The sequence below is a fragment of the Tachypleus tridentatus genome, chromosome 1 (assembly GCF_004210375.1).
Source record: "Tachypleus tridentatus isolate NWPU-2018 chromosome 1, ASM421037v1, whole genome shotgun sequence".
Classification (NCBI taxonomy): Eukaryota; Metazoa; Arthropoda; class Merostomata; order Xiphosura; family Limulidae; genus Tachypleus; species Tachypleus tridentatus.
This window is the reverse complement of record NC_134825.1, coordinates 181,847,671-181,863,103: the sequence shown is the minus strand read 5'-3', so window position 1 is coordinate 181,863,103 and position 15,433 is coordinate 181,847,671. Positions and strand designations below refer to the sequence as shown.

Sequence of the window (15,433 nt, the reverse complement as noted above, 5' to 3'; positions counted from 1 at the left end):
TGGTCTTGTAACTACTCCAATAAAAACTAAAATCTTTTCTTTCTAGAATAACTTCAAATGTAACATGAAATGACATTCATTTATTCTGAGTAGTTTTAAGATCAGTTTTCATCTATTTATATTCTGTTTTATTGCCCTTTGAACAGTGTTTAAGTACTATTCAAGCCATTAAAAGTTGTAAATCACTTGAGGAACATGTAGCTTTTGTTACTCCAAATCACCTTACCCATGAGCTACTCTTCAGCAAACCTTTTGAAATATTTTTATTATGTTTGCCTATGTTATCTAATCTAAAATTATCTGACCTGAAGATATTTCTATTTTTATGTTTGTCACATTTGTAGTAATAGAGTAAATGTGCTAAACAATAAAGTATTTACCTGAATATTCTTTATTGTTGTTGTCAGCTGTTGATGACTCTTAACCCTACATTTTTTATACTGATGGTAGTAGTGCATAAAATAGTTTTTATTTAACTAATTAATGCACCAAAGAACAATAGAATAATAACATGCAAAAAGCAGACAATTTTCTCTAATAATTACAATATTTTTGGCTTTCTTACTATTGCAGCAAGAGCCATTACAAATTCATCCAACCTAGCCGTGGTAATTTCTATGGGAACCAAAGCTTTATTACAGGTGAAACTGACTATCTGTCAATCACAATGTTATACAATGCATCATTTGATGTATAAAACCTTTGGTTTTTATGGTCGATACATAATATATAACTAAACATAAGAAAGAATTAACAAATTCTGAAAGAGAATGTTACTGGTGGGTGTGACAAAGGGAATCTGCTTTTCTGTTCAGTAACTCTTTACCAAATAAAACTGGTGGGTGTGACAAAGGGAATCTGCTTTTCTGTTCAATAACTCTTTACCAAATAAAACTGGTGGGTGTGACAAAGGAAATCTGCTTTTCTGTTCAGTAACTCTTTACCAAATAAAACTGGTGGGTGTGACAAAGGGAATCTGCTTTTCTGTTCAGTAACTCTTTACCAAATAAAACTGGTGGGTGTGACAAAGGGAATCTGCTTTTCTGTTCAGTAACTCTTTACCAAATAAAACTGGTGGGTGTGACAAAGGAAATCTGCTTTTCTGTTCAGTAACTCTTTACCAAATAAAACTGGTGGGTGTGACAAAGGAAATCTGCTTTTCTGTTCAGTAACTCTTTACCAAATAAAACTGGTGGGTGTGACAAAGGGAATCTGCTTTTCTGTTCAGTAACTCTTTACCAAATAAAACTGGTGGGTATGACAAAGGGAATCTGCTTTTCTGTTCAGTAACTCTTTACCAAATAAAACTGGTGGGTGTGACAAAGGGAATCTGCTTTTCTGTTCAGTAACTCTTTACCAAATAAAACTGGTGGGTGTGACAAAGGGAATCTGCTTTTCTGTTCAGTAACTCTTTACCAAATAAAACTGGTGGGTGTGACAAAGGGAATCTGCTTTTCTGTTCAGTAACTCTTTACCAAATAAAACTGGTGGGTATGACAAAGGGAATCTGCTTTTCTGTTCAGTAACTCTTTACCAAATAAAACTGGTGGGTGTGACAAAGGGAATCTGCTTTTCTGTTCAGTAACTCTTTACCAAATAAAACTGGTGGGTGTGACAAAGGGAATCTGCTTTTCTGTTCAGTAACTCTTTACCAAATAAAACTGGTGGGTGTGACAAGGGAATCTGCTTTTCTGTTCAGTAACTCTTTACCAAATAAAACTGGTGGGTGTGGCAAAGGGAATCTGCCTTTCTGTTCAGTAACTCTTTACCAAATAAAACTGGTGGGTGTGGCAAAGGGAATCTGCTTTTCTGTTCAGTAACTCTTTACCAAATAAAACTGGTGGGTGTGACAAAGGAATCTGCTTTTCTGTTCAGTAACTCTTTACCAAATAAAACTGGTGGGTGTGACAAAGGGAATCTGCCTTTCTGTTCAGTAACTCTTTACCAAATAAAACTGGTGGGTGTGACAAGGGAATCTGCCTTTCTGTTCAGTAACTCTTTACCAAATAAAACTGGTGGGTGTGACAAAGGGAATCTGCTTTTCTGTTCAGTAACTCTTTACCAAATAAAACTGGTGGGTGTGACAAAGGAAATCTGCTTTTCTGTTCAGTAACTCTTTACCAAATAAAACTGGTGGGTGTGACAAAGGGAATCTGCTTTTCTGTTCAGTAACTCTTTACCAAATAAAACTGGTGGGTGTGACAAAGGGAATCTGCTTTTCTGTTCAGTAACTCTTTACCAAATAAAACTGGTGGGTGTGACAAAGGGAATCTGCTTTTCTGTTCAGTAACTCTTTACCAAATAAAACTGGTGGGTGTGACAAGGGAATCTGCTTTTCTGTTCAGTAACTCTTTACCAAATAAACTGGTAGGTGTGGCAAAGGAATCTGCCTTTCTGTTCAGTAACTCTTTACCAAATAAAACTGGTGGGTGTGGCAAAGGGAATCTGCCTTTCTGTTCAGTAACTCTTTACCAAATAAAACTGGTGGGTGTGACGAGGGAATCTGCCTTTCTGTTCAGTAACTCTTTACCAAATAAAACTGGTGGGTGTGACAAAGGAAATCTGCTTTTCTGTTCAGTAACTCTTTACCAAATAAAACTGGTGGGTGTGACAAAGGAAATCTGCTTTTCTGTTCAGTAACTCTTTACCAAATAAAACTGGTGGGTGTGACAAAGGGAATCTGCTTTTCTGTTCAGTAACTCTTTACCAAATAAAACTGGTGGGTATGACAAAGGGAATCTGCTTTTCTGTTCAGTAACTCTTTACCAAATAAAACTGGTGGGTGTGACAAAGGGAATCTGCTTTTCTGTTCAGTAACTCTTTACCAAATAAAACTGGTGGGTGTGACAAAGGGAATCTGCTTTTCTGTTCAGTAACTCTTTACCAAATAAAACTGGTGGGTGTGACAAGGGAATCTGCTTTTCTGTTCAGTAACTCTTTACCAAATAAAACTGGTGGGTGTGGCAAAGGGAATCTGCCTTCTGTTCAGTAACTCTTTACCAAATAAAACTGGTGGGTGTGGCAAAGGGAATCTGCTTTTCTGTTCAGTAACTCTTTACCAAATAAAACTGGTGGGTGTGACAAAGGGAATCTGCTTTTCTGTTCAGTAACTCTTTACCAAATAAAACTGGTGGGTGTGACAAAGGGAATCTGCCTTTCTGTTCAGTAACTCTTTACCAAATAAAACTGGTGGGTGTGACAAGGGAATCTGCCTTTCTGTTCAGTAACTCTTTACCAAATAAAACTGGTGGGTGTGACAAAGGGAATCTGCTTTTCTGTTCAGTAACTCTTTACCAAATAAAACTGGTGGGTGTGACAAAGGAAATCTGCTTTTCTGTTCAGTAACTCTTTACCAAATAAAACTGGTGGGTGTGACAAAGGGAATCTGCTTTTCTGTTCAGTAACTCTTTACCAAATAAAACTGGTGGGTGTGACAAAGGGAATCTGCTTTTCTGTTCAGTAACTCTTTACCAAATAAAACTGGTGGGTGTGACAAAGGGAATCTGCTTTTCTGTTCAGTAACTCTTTACCAAATAAAACTGGTGGGTGTGACAAGGGAATCTGCTTTTCTGTTCAGTAACTCTTTACCAAATAAAACTGGTAGGTGTGGCAAAGGGAATCTGCCTTTCTGTTCAGTAACTCTTTACCAAATAAAACTGGTGGGTGTGGCAAAGGAATCTGCCTTTCTGTTCAGTAACTCTTTACCAAATAAAACTGGTGGGTGTGACGAGGGAATCTGCCTTCTGTTCAGTAACTCTTTACCAAATAAAACTGGTGGGTGTGACGAGGGAATCTGCTTTTCTGTTCAGTAACTCTTTACCAAATAAAACTGGTGGGTGTAACAAAGGGAATCTGCTTTTCTGTTCAGTAACTCTTTACCAAATAAAACTGGTGGGTGTGAGAAAGGGAATCTGCTTTTCTGTTCAGTAACTCTTTACCAAATAAACTGGTGGGTGTGGCAAAGGAATCTGCCTTCTGTTCAGTAACTCTTTACCAAATAAAACTGGTGGGTGTGGCAAAGGGAATCTGCCTTTCTGTTCAGTAACTCTTTACCAAATAAAACTGGTGGGTGTGACAAGGGAATCTGCTTTTCTGTTCAGTAACTCTTTACCAAATAAAACTTGTGGGTGTGACGAGGGAATCTGCTTTTCTGTTCAGTAACTCTTTACCAAATAAAACTGGTGGGTGTAACAAAGGGAATCTTTTTTATTCAGTAACTCTTTACCAAATAAAATTGGTGGGTGTGACAAAGGAAATTTGCCTTTCTGTTCAGTAACTCTTTAGCAAATAAAACTGGTGGGTGTGACAAAGGAAATCTGCCTTTCTGTTCAGTAACTCTTTACCAAATAAAACTGGTGGGTGTGACAAAGGGAATCTGCTTTTCGTTTCAGTAACTCTTAACTTTTATAGCCTTGGATTTTATTTTGTAATGGTTTGTATAAGCAGTGGCAGTTTTGAGTAATTTCGAAGTAGTGGATATAAATAGAGAAGACAGAATACCTAGAGAAAATTCAGAAATTTTTAACACTTCCTTATAGAATTAATAACTAAAAATTTTCATATAATTAAAATATGGATAACTGAGCTCAGATTTTGTGTGTAATTATACCAATTGATATAACAAATCAAAAGTAGTTTAACTGTCAGTCGTGGGGAGTTTGTTCATTGAATCATCCTTGTAACCATTTTGTGCTTGGTATAATTTTTGTTCTATTATTTTTATATTAGTAAGCAGATAAGTTCAGGTAATTTGGCAGATCATCAGTAAACAATATCAGGCTTTCATATATGAAATATCTGTAATTTTGACATCAGTCATCTAATTTGAACCAGTGTGACATACATTATTTTTGTTTACTTTTAAATAAAGAAATTAATGTAAGATACGAAAATATAATATACAGTTTGATTCCAAACTTGAGAAAAAATTTGAATGCAAGTCATCAAATGTGATGACATCGCCTTTAAATGACCTGTGACTCGTGGAAAAAGTTAATAAAATTTTGAATGTGAGACTAAAACTTCATGTTATGCATGTGATACCCATGCCAGTAGGGATAACAATTTATAAAATTATACAGCATACTTTCATTAGTTTGGTTATGTTCTACATTAAATTTTTTTATCCTTTTTATATGAATTTAAGGTGATTTTTGGATAAACATTTCAGTAATTATCTTTATCTAAACATTATTTATTTTTATAACTTTTTCCACATAGGGCTGGTGGATTATACCAGTCTTGTAGCATAGAAAACTGGTAGTTACTTTATGGTTACCATTTTTAATATGTTATTTGGTTATTCACAAATATTAGTAAACATTACAAGTCTTTTAAACAGGAAAAATCTGATTTTTACTGAAGTATTTTTATTAAAGATTTGTCCATTAATATGTCGAGTTCAGAATACTGACTGCTTTGAATACAAAATGAGTTTTGCATGAACATAAGTACTTTTCATCATTTGCAAATTTTCTGATTTCACTTGCATAAAATCCAAAACATGCTAAATATGAAATTCTTCCCAGTAAACCTTATCAGTTATATACTTCTCCCTGACTTGATACAGGGTTGGTTTATCTGACCAACCTTGTGACCACCATTAAAACAATCTAAGTTGTACTTTTTTTCTTTGTAGAATAATTTCAGTTTGTAACAAAGGACAGTTTATTACTCGGAATTGTTTGAGGCTCATAACAGTGTACATCTGCATCTAGTGTTGTCCTTTGACACGTTTAACTAAATCCTGCCACACAAATTGTAAATTATCCAGCAAATGTTTAGCTCATGTTTCTATTCAAACATAATGTTTAAGCTGCTTGTTTATGTATCTTGTGAAGAATTTTGTTATTTTTATATCATTAAATATTTCTAATTTTCACATAGTTTTTAATATCAGGTTAGAAATATACATGAAAAACAGAAAATACAGCCCTTTGATGTTTTTGTTGAATTTTAAGACATTTATAATGGTATGAATTTGCCGATGAATTTTAAGACATTTATAATGGTATGAATAGAGTGAATAATTATTATTTAAATAATGTACTTAAGTGCACAGGTTAATAACACACAAAGTAAACAATGTCCTGTGACTATTATAATTTAACTAAGGCACTAGGAGTTTAAAATAATAAGATACGCTTCCACAGGAAGATGAAATAGACAGTACTTAAAACATTGATAGATTAGAACTATGTACATGTATGTCAAAGGATTTATTTTTCACCTCAGGTGAAATTGAATGAAAATCTGTGATGTAAAGACCTAATGCATTGTTTGATTGGCAACACCCACTGCTCTGGATATTAAATGGACTAATGTTATGCTTTTCTCTTGTTTATAAATAAGACATCACAAAGAGATGTTGGTAATTGAAAAGGGGATATGAAATGTGGTGTGATTATTACATCTGATTTACTAGTTTGACTCTGTAGGCTAAAAAGATTGAAGTTTATAAAATTTAAACAGTATTAACTATATATATACATATTATAATGAATAACTTACATTAAACTACTACAGAGTGCTGCTAAGTATATTTGAAATGAGATAGGGAAGACAGAGAACACCACACTTCTGATATGAGAGATCAAGGATTTACTGAAATATTTCCTTATTCATTTAAACATTTAAATCTTGTATGATAAAATTTGATTTACTAACTACATTTTTATACCAAATTTGTTTTTGTACGTTCATAATAAATTGATCTCTCTGTAGTAAAGGGTGTAATGTGTATTAATAGATCTTGTAAAAGTTGCTAACGAGCAAATTAGCTGAGACGTTCTTTTCAAAAATAACTTGCTAACCCACTTCCTAAGGTGACATTAAACCGATGGTGAACTTTACGATCTTTTAAGTGGTAAACTAACTTTAGAAATATTTACTGTAATAAACATTAAATGGTGATTTTTGTTCATCGTGATGAATATTCAGTTACAGTTGAGTAAATATTTTTACAGTTACACCAAGAAAGTCACAAAACCTTGTTAAAAGATAACACTTCTTCTCACTAGGAAACATCAAGAATATGAACGAAAACTGTATGAGCAAGTGTTGGGAGGTTGCAATCATTTAACTAGGTAATGTGCTAAAATTGTTTGTAAGGAAACCAATGTTGCAATCATTTAACTAGGTAATGTGCTAAAATTGTTTGTAAGGAAACCAATGTTGCAATCATTTAACTAGGTAATGTGCTAAAATTGTTTGTAAGAAAACCAACGTTGCAATCATTTAACTAGGTAATGTGCTAAAATTGTTTGTAAGAAAACCAACGTTGCAATCATTTAACTAGGTAATGTGCTAAAATTGTTTGTAAAGAAACCAATGTTGCAATCATTTAACTAGGTAATGTGCTAAAATTGTTTGTAAAGAAACCAATGTTGCAATCATTTAACTAGGTAATGTGCTAAAATTGTTTGTAAAGAAACCAATGTTGCAACAGATTCGTGTTTTTATATAATTTGTTTTCTGAAAGAGTTTGAAAATATTAGATCACTTATTTAACAGCTTACATTCCTATACACAAATGTATGTTTCATGTAAGTACTTTTAACTCACAAATGACCATCACTAATATGGATTGAGCTTGAAAGTGTACAAGTTATGTTTTGTGATAAGATGGTGAATGGTGGTAGAGTGTCTTTACTAATAAATTTTGAAAAGACTTGAACTTTTATAGTAGTAATATTCAGTTTGTGATGGGATTGTGCTTGGCTTGTGGCTCTAATAGGAGAATAGCACTTCTGTTTGAAAAAGTGTTAAGGTCACTTTAATATGTATATATTTCTGAATACTACTTAGGAGGCTTTCATCCTCTCCTACAAACAACACAAATAATGGGCAAACAACTCGAGAGGGCTGGCCAACACTGCAACACTACAAAAGTGAACATAGGGCTAATGGTCTAACAAAATGTGTTATTCTATCTCAGCATGGAGTTGGACAGAAATCTTCAGCAGGTGGTGGACAGAAACGACATAATTCAAGGGAAGAGGGTAACAACGGGTAAGAATAACAGGTTATTTATTATCACTAATAACTTAAACTATCATAAGTTTACTTAGATGTATGGTTGTTTATTATCACTAATAACTTAAACTATCATAAGTCTACTTAGATGTATGGTTGTTTATTATCACTAATAACTTAAACTGTCATAAGTCTACTTAGATGTATGGTTGTTTATTATCACTAATAACTTAAACTTTCATACGTCTACTTAGATGTATGGTTGTTTATTAAAATGTAACACATGGAACACTGGATAAGCTTCATTAACATGTTAACTCTCTTGTTATGAGCATGGTTGATTCTACCTAAATATGAATTTTTAGAGATTCTGTCCTATATTTTCTAATACATTGTGTATTTTCCCAAATTTTTTTAACTTTATGGAAGCATTAAGTCATTTGTTGATAGAAAATCAGAATTTTTAATGAAGTAGTTTAATAAACATTTTCTGTGAATATATTTAGTCAGTGTTGACTGCTCTGATGCAAAGTGACCATAAGATTAAAAGTACTTTTCATCTGTATAACTTCAAACATTTTTTAGAAACTTTATATCTGTTATCTTCTCTACCTTCACTCTGTACAAAGTTGCTCAACCTTGACTGTCTTTGTAACCAACAAAAAGATAACATTTTTTATTATTTCTAAAATGACTTCAAATTGTAACTGATTTAAACTTGTAACGGCATACATCTGTTGACACTTACATTTGATTGTTTTATACTCTTTGGACCATGTGTAAATTAGTTTACCCATTATAAAATCTGTAAATCACTTAGTCATGTAGCTCACACTATCCTGTTGAATGATGAAATACATGGACTATTTGTGAGTTGTCAGCTAGAGTACCTTGTTCAAAATTGTTGTACATTTCACCTTATCTGACTGAATAATGTTTTAATTTTTACATTTTAGTTGCTTGTATAACAATGAATAAAGAATACATTGGAAAAACAAGAAATGTAATACCTTGGTTTTATTGTTTATGTTTTGTACTGATGGTACTACTACAATGAATTAATTTTGATGTAATTAGACAATATTGTAAAACTGTTGCTTTCTGTGTGACAAGCACCATTAAAAATCAGCTAAGCTGAATTGTGTTTCCTGTGAGAATATCAGTTGAACTGAAATTGAAATAGACAATTCTCTGTAAAGCAAAATAATTAAAATTTGAGTTGGTTATAAATATTAAACATCACAAAAAAGACAGGATGTGACAGATGGGGCCTGCTTTCTATTTTATATCTCTAACTAAATATGATTGGAGGCTATAAAAACTACGTTTTTCCTGAGGAATGACAACATTACATTGAATAATTAGTTAGAAGTTGTAAATAAACTGGATAAAAAGACATTGCTATAGAATGTCATGGTTCTTGTTCTAGGGGAAAATCAGAATTGTTTCTTAGTATTGCAAAATAAAATTAATAAGTTAAAACTCTCATATTGTTAAAATTTGAATTAGCTATTTTTTATACCAAATTAATTTGTATGCAGTGATAAGGAAGTAGTTTACATTTTGAATATAGCTCAATAAACACGGCATGTTCAGAAAATGTCCATATTAAAAGAGTTAAGGGTCCAAGATGAACTAATGTTACTTTTGAAGTCTAGAATTGTATTTTTTACTCTGTTTATTTTTGGAAATTTTTTATGCTGTTTTTCCCTGATAACTTTCTTTAATAAATGGAAAAACTTTGAATGTAAGACACTAAAATTTTCATGTAATAAAGGATACCCAGGGTGAAGGAGTTAATAACCATATTTCAACTAATTTTATGTTTCTTTAAAGAAAAGTCAAGAGTTTTAAATTTTAATCTTATTAGTTCAATTGAAATGTAAAGAAGAGATAAGGAATTATTTATAGAAAGTTATTTTCTGAAAATTGTAAATATACAGTATATGATTATTTATCAGAATTATAAGCTTTCATAATAGTACCACCTGATTCTCAACAAATATGTCTGACATTGCAGAAAAGGAAGGGACAGATCATCAGAAAAAAGCTTGTCTAGGGGTAGCAGTAGTCACAGTAACAGCAGCAGTAGGGAGTCTCTGTACGTTTCTAGATCTCAACCAACACCTCCAACAACTGGTCAGGAACCACAAGGTCCAAGTCCCTGTCCAATTGAGCAGACTAGTGAAATGAGAGATTGTTCAACAGAAATATCACAGTGCAATAGAACTGAGAACCATACTCTGCCCACAGTTGAAACACCAAAAAATGACCCTTCTGTTAACAGTAAGTTAGGTGGTGCTCTTCATAATGGACTCCCCACTTCTTCATGCTCTGCAGATCAAGAATCAGGGGATTCAGAAGGTATTACCAGCTTGTTAAACTGTTTAGTGGTATGAACGTTCACTGTGGTCATATTAAAACTGAGATTGTTGTGTTTGTATAATGTTGCAAAACATTTTGTTCAGGAACATTACAAAGGTCTTGATACTGATAAAATGTTTCATAACAGAAACGTTTCTATAGTGTTACAAATAGTTACAGTTGGATGTTACCGACATAAAATTCACAATTGAAAATGGAAATGACTACATGATATATTTTTAAATATTAACACCACATAAACTCTGCAAGTTTTCATCACTAAAAGTCATAGAAAAAAATTACATAAGAAATACTCTTTTTGTACTTATGTAATCTGTTAAAGCTAGGCACTCTAAAAATTCTCCTGTATTTAGTCTATTATATACACTACAGAATGTTAATGAAGTTGCACACACTCAACTCAGTACTTAACTGATATAAACCATTTCCCTAGTACAGCAGTTACACAAATTATTAACAAACTTAAAACGTGTGAACAAATGCATTTACCTTTCATTACAGGCCTGGTATAAAATACCTGAGTTTGTATGCACATTTGCACATTAAATATTTATAGTGTAACTTTTAAAGCAGTATGTGTATCTTCACAATATTTAGTAAGCATTACAAGTCTTTCTCTACAAGAAATCTGTTTAAGTATATGTACTAAAGATTTGTTTGATAAATTGAGTTGGTTTTGTTATTAGTCCAAGTGCAAAGTGATTTTCATGTTATGATTAAGAAACTGTTCTTTGTCTAAAATATTAAATATCATTTCTTTAATCTCCAAAACTTCTAAAACATTTCAGATGTTTGTTTTCAGTAAAATTTTATTTTCTCCATCCTTACTCTGTGGGGTTGGTTAGTTTGACCATTAAAAATCTGAGTTACTGTCTCTTCCTAAAATTACTTCACATTGTAACGTGAAACTACTTTCATTTATTCTGAGTAGGTTTACTTTATAACAGTATACATCTAATTACACTTACATTTTATTGTTTTGTTTCTCTGTGATTACCCATTGAACAACTAATTACTACCATACACACTGTTAAAAGTTGTTAATCACTTGGGGAATGCGGAGTTCATATTATGCTGTTGAAGTACATTATCCACAAGTTACTTGAGTACATGCTTTGCCAAACAGTTATTTGTTTTGCCTAATCTAACCTAAAGAGACAGGATAATTCAGGATTAAACATGAGAGAACTAGTAGTAAATCCTGGAAGAGAAGGTGTGGCAGATGGGTGTAACCAGAGAGGTTGATTGTTACAGATGGGTGTAACCAGAGAGGTTGATTGTTACAGATGGGTGTAGCCAGAGAGGTTGATTGTTACAGATGGGTGTAGCCAGAGAGGTTGATTGTTACAGATGGGTGTAACCAGAGAGGTTGATTGTTACAGATGGGTGTAACCAGAGAGGTTGATTGTTACAGATGGGTGTAACCAGAGAGGTTGATTGTTACAGATGGGTGTAACCAGAGAGGTTGATTGTTACAGATGGGTGTAGCCAGAGAGGTTGATTGTTACAGATGGGTGTAGCCAGAGAGGTTGATTGTTACAGATGGGTGTAGCCAGAGAGGTTGATTGTTACAGATGGGTGTAACCAGAGAGGTTGATTGTTACAGATGGGTGTAGCCAGAGAGGTTGATTGTTACAGATGGGTGTAGCCAGAGAGGTTGATTGTTACAGATGGGTGTAACCAGAGAGGTTGATTGTTACAGATGGGTGTAACCAGAGAGGTTGATTGTTACAGATGGGTGCAACCAGAGAGGCTGATTGTTACAGATGGGTGCAACCAGAGAGGCTGATTGTTACAGATGGGTGCAACCAGAGAGGTTGATTGTTACAGATGGGTGTAACCAGAGAGGTTGATTGTTACAGATGGGTGTAGCCAGAGAGGCTGATTGTTACAGATGGGTGCAGCCAGAGAGGTTGATTGTTACAGATGGGTGCAGCCAGAGAGGTTGATTGTTACAGATGGGTGTAGCCAGAGAGGTTGATTGTTACAGATGGGTGTAGCCAGAGAGGTTGATTGTTACAGATGGGTGTAGCCAGAGAGGTTGATTGTTACAGATGGGTGTAGCCAGAGAGGTTGATTGTTACAGATGGGTGTAGCCAGAGAGGTTGTTTGTTACAGATGGGTGTAGCCAGAGAGGTTGATTGTTACAGATGGGTGTAGCCAGAGAGGTTGATTGTTACAGATGGGTGTAACCAGAGAGGTTGATTGTTACAGATGGGTGTAGCCAGAGAGGTTAATTGTTACAGATGGGTGTAACCAGAGAGGTTGATTGTTACAGATGGGTGTAGCCAGAGAGGTTGATTGTTTATTTGTGATGGCTCTGTAGCTAAACAAAACTTAAGGGTATAAAAACTGTGGTTCGTCCAACCAGTGATGATATCAAGTCATGTTAAATATCATGCTTGTTGAAAGGGTAATGAATAAATTAGAGAAAAATGCTGGTTTTTGTTGTTTTTTTAAATTAAATACTTGATTTATATGCTATAAACATGGATTATTAGCAATTGTTGTGCTATACTAATTGGCATAATATAAACAAAATTAGTTTAAATTTTGAGAATAACTTTAAACGATGGTGACGCAGTTAGACCCTGCGTGTCATGAAAGAGTTATTAAACGAACCCAAAAAATATTTCACAAAACAAAGGAAACTTAGTCAGTTGCACTATCCCATATATAGAAAATATTAGTAAACCTGTATCAGAAATTTTAAAGACAAGCAGATGAATATAATGTTAACTGTATTCATTTTCACCCCAGTAATGAAAATTAAACACCTTAATATAACTAATCAACCTCACCAGGAAACATTTACAAAAGAAAGTGTAACAATTACCCAACCTTTTGTATAGGTAAAACAAGAATTAACTTGAACAAACATCCAAAACCCCATTTTCAAGTCCATGAACAAAAATGACCACAGTTTTTCAGAACCTTAATTAATAGAAGAATCAGACAAACCACATTAATAAAATTCAGAACTCCTACATCTTTCATTATTTTCCCACATGTTCCTAATCTTGTACAAACGTTTTCATATTCAAATTTGTTTTTGTTTGGTCATAAATAATCTGTCAGTTCACATGAGTTGAGAGAGCACATTCATTATGTAACCACTCTCAATTCTGTAATTTAGATTCATTGTTAGATTGTTGAGAGAGCACATTCATTATGTAACCACTCTCAATTCTGTAATTTAGATTCATTGTTAGATTGTTGAAAGAGCACATTCATTATGTAACCACTCTCAATTCTGTAATTTAGATTCATTGTTAGATTGAGAGAGCACATTCATTATGTAACTGCTCTTAATTCTGTGATTTAGATTCATTATTAGATTGTTGAACGTTCTATAATTGCTAAAACCATATTTACTATTAAAACTTGTACCCTTGTTACCCAAGTAACCAAAATGTTGTACCAGTTTTAAAACTAATCTTCCATACTGCAAAAGTTGTATATTGTAATGAAATAATAATTATTTTAGATTGTTTTGTAAAAGAAACATAAAATAATAATTCTTTCAAGTTATTTCTCTCACACAAATTATTAATCATGAAACTTGCTCTGTCTGAGGGTTCCTTGAAATGTGAGTAGGCACCAGCTTAGTGGCCTGTTATGCTGCACCCTGGAAGTTTGTTGAGATAAATTCTTAAAAAGTACAATGTTTGTGTAACATAGTGTTCTCTTAATATTAGTATTTGTTTGTGTAACATAGTGTTCTCTTAATATTAGTATTTGAAGTCTGAAATTGTCTGAAATTGTTTTTAGTTTTTTTACATTTATGCATGTTAGCAGTTTAATGTTAATAATACACAAATCAATAAATTAAGTATCTTAGAGTTGGTAATTTATAATAATTTGTTAACTCTCAGTTTAGAAGTAACATTTGTCTTCTGTTTATTTTTTCTCTCCAGAAAATTGGATAAAGAACCAAGATATTGACCTTTCTCCAGAAAATATTCCAGTACAATGTAGCACAGATTGGCAAGCAGCATTTGGGTTCACCTCTTCCAACCACAGACATCAAGATGATGAATTAGGTGCATTTCACAGATTCAGAATGACAACTGACAAACTGTGCTAAATTGATAATAAACATATGATGTTTTAAGTTTTGATCCATGACATGAACCAGCTAAAGTATTAACTGATCTGCTGGATTAATAGTGTACAATTCATGTTTTAAATGATTGTTTCTCCACAGTGTGAATTCCTGTATGTGGTAAGGGGACCTCCCAGAGAAGGTTCTGTTCTTTCAGTTTACCTCCTCCTGGATCTAAACATCCACCCACATGTCTACCGTGCATGGTGACCCATGTAGGGGAGGAGAGGATCCTGGTGGTTGAGGGGTCCAACCCTAACACACCAATTTGGCTTTGAATTCCTGCAGACAGGCAGTCTTGGGGTGGCCTTCCCTTGGGTCATTTGGCTAGTCCACATGTGCTAGGGTCAACCAAGTACCAGTGTTAGATGTTCTTAGCAGGTGTTGTGGACATTGTATATGATGCTGGTGTTTGGGTATAGTGCTCACGAAACCCTGGTTTGCTGCAGTGTCCTTGTTTGGCATTCTAGTGCGTCCCTTCGTAGGGCTTCATGGTGGGTGGAGTCAGTGGGCACTGAAATATTCTTTTATTATGGAACCTCCAAATAAAACCTAAATAACATAGTGAAAAAATAGTCTATAGATAAATAACCACGTCTTGAAGATTCTGAGCAGCAATTTTGAACATCTATAACACCTGTTGTATCTCATTCTCTTACACTACATTCTCTTTCAGACAAACATTTAGGGCAGATGTCTCCCTTTTCATTTAGAAGGGAGTAGAGGGACTTGCTGACTCTCCAAAGTTAGTAAAGAAGCTTCGATCTCGTGATATATTGGTGGAAACATCCACATCTCAACACAGTGAACTTCTTTTGAATTTAAAGGCAATTGGGGATATACCTATTGAGGTTACAACTTATGCTACTTTGAATTCATCACGAGGAGTTATTGTTGAGAGGGATTTGAAGAACTTTACCGAGTTAGAGATTCTCGCTGGTTTCTCCACCCAAGGAGTTTCTGCAGTGA

At 33.9% G+C, this 15,433-nt stretch overlaps 1 protein-coding gene across 6 annotated transcripts in view; it reads left to right on the top strand.

Moving 5' to 3' along the window:
- Positions 1-15,433, top strand: part of LOC143231820 (CCR4-NOT transcription complex subunit 4-like) — a 68,893-nt gene that overhangs the window by 23,448 nt on the left and 30,012 nt on the right. For all 6 annotated transcript variants that reach the window (XM_076466515.1, XM_076466502.1, XM_076466484.1 and 3 more), the window contains exons 10-13: positions 7,020-7,085; positions 7,807-8,010; positions 9,995-10,338; positions 14,277-14,402. In XM_076466515.1, coding sequence (XP_076322630.1) covers positions 7,020-7,085; positions 7,807-8,010; positions 9,995-10,338; positions 14,277-14,402 — 740 coding nt within the window. The remainder of the gene's footprint in view (positions 1-7,019; positions 7,086-7,806; positions 8,011-9,994; positions 10,339-14,276; positions 14,403-15,433) is intronic.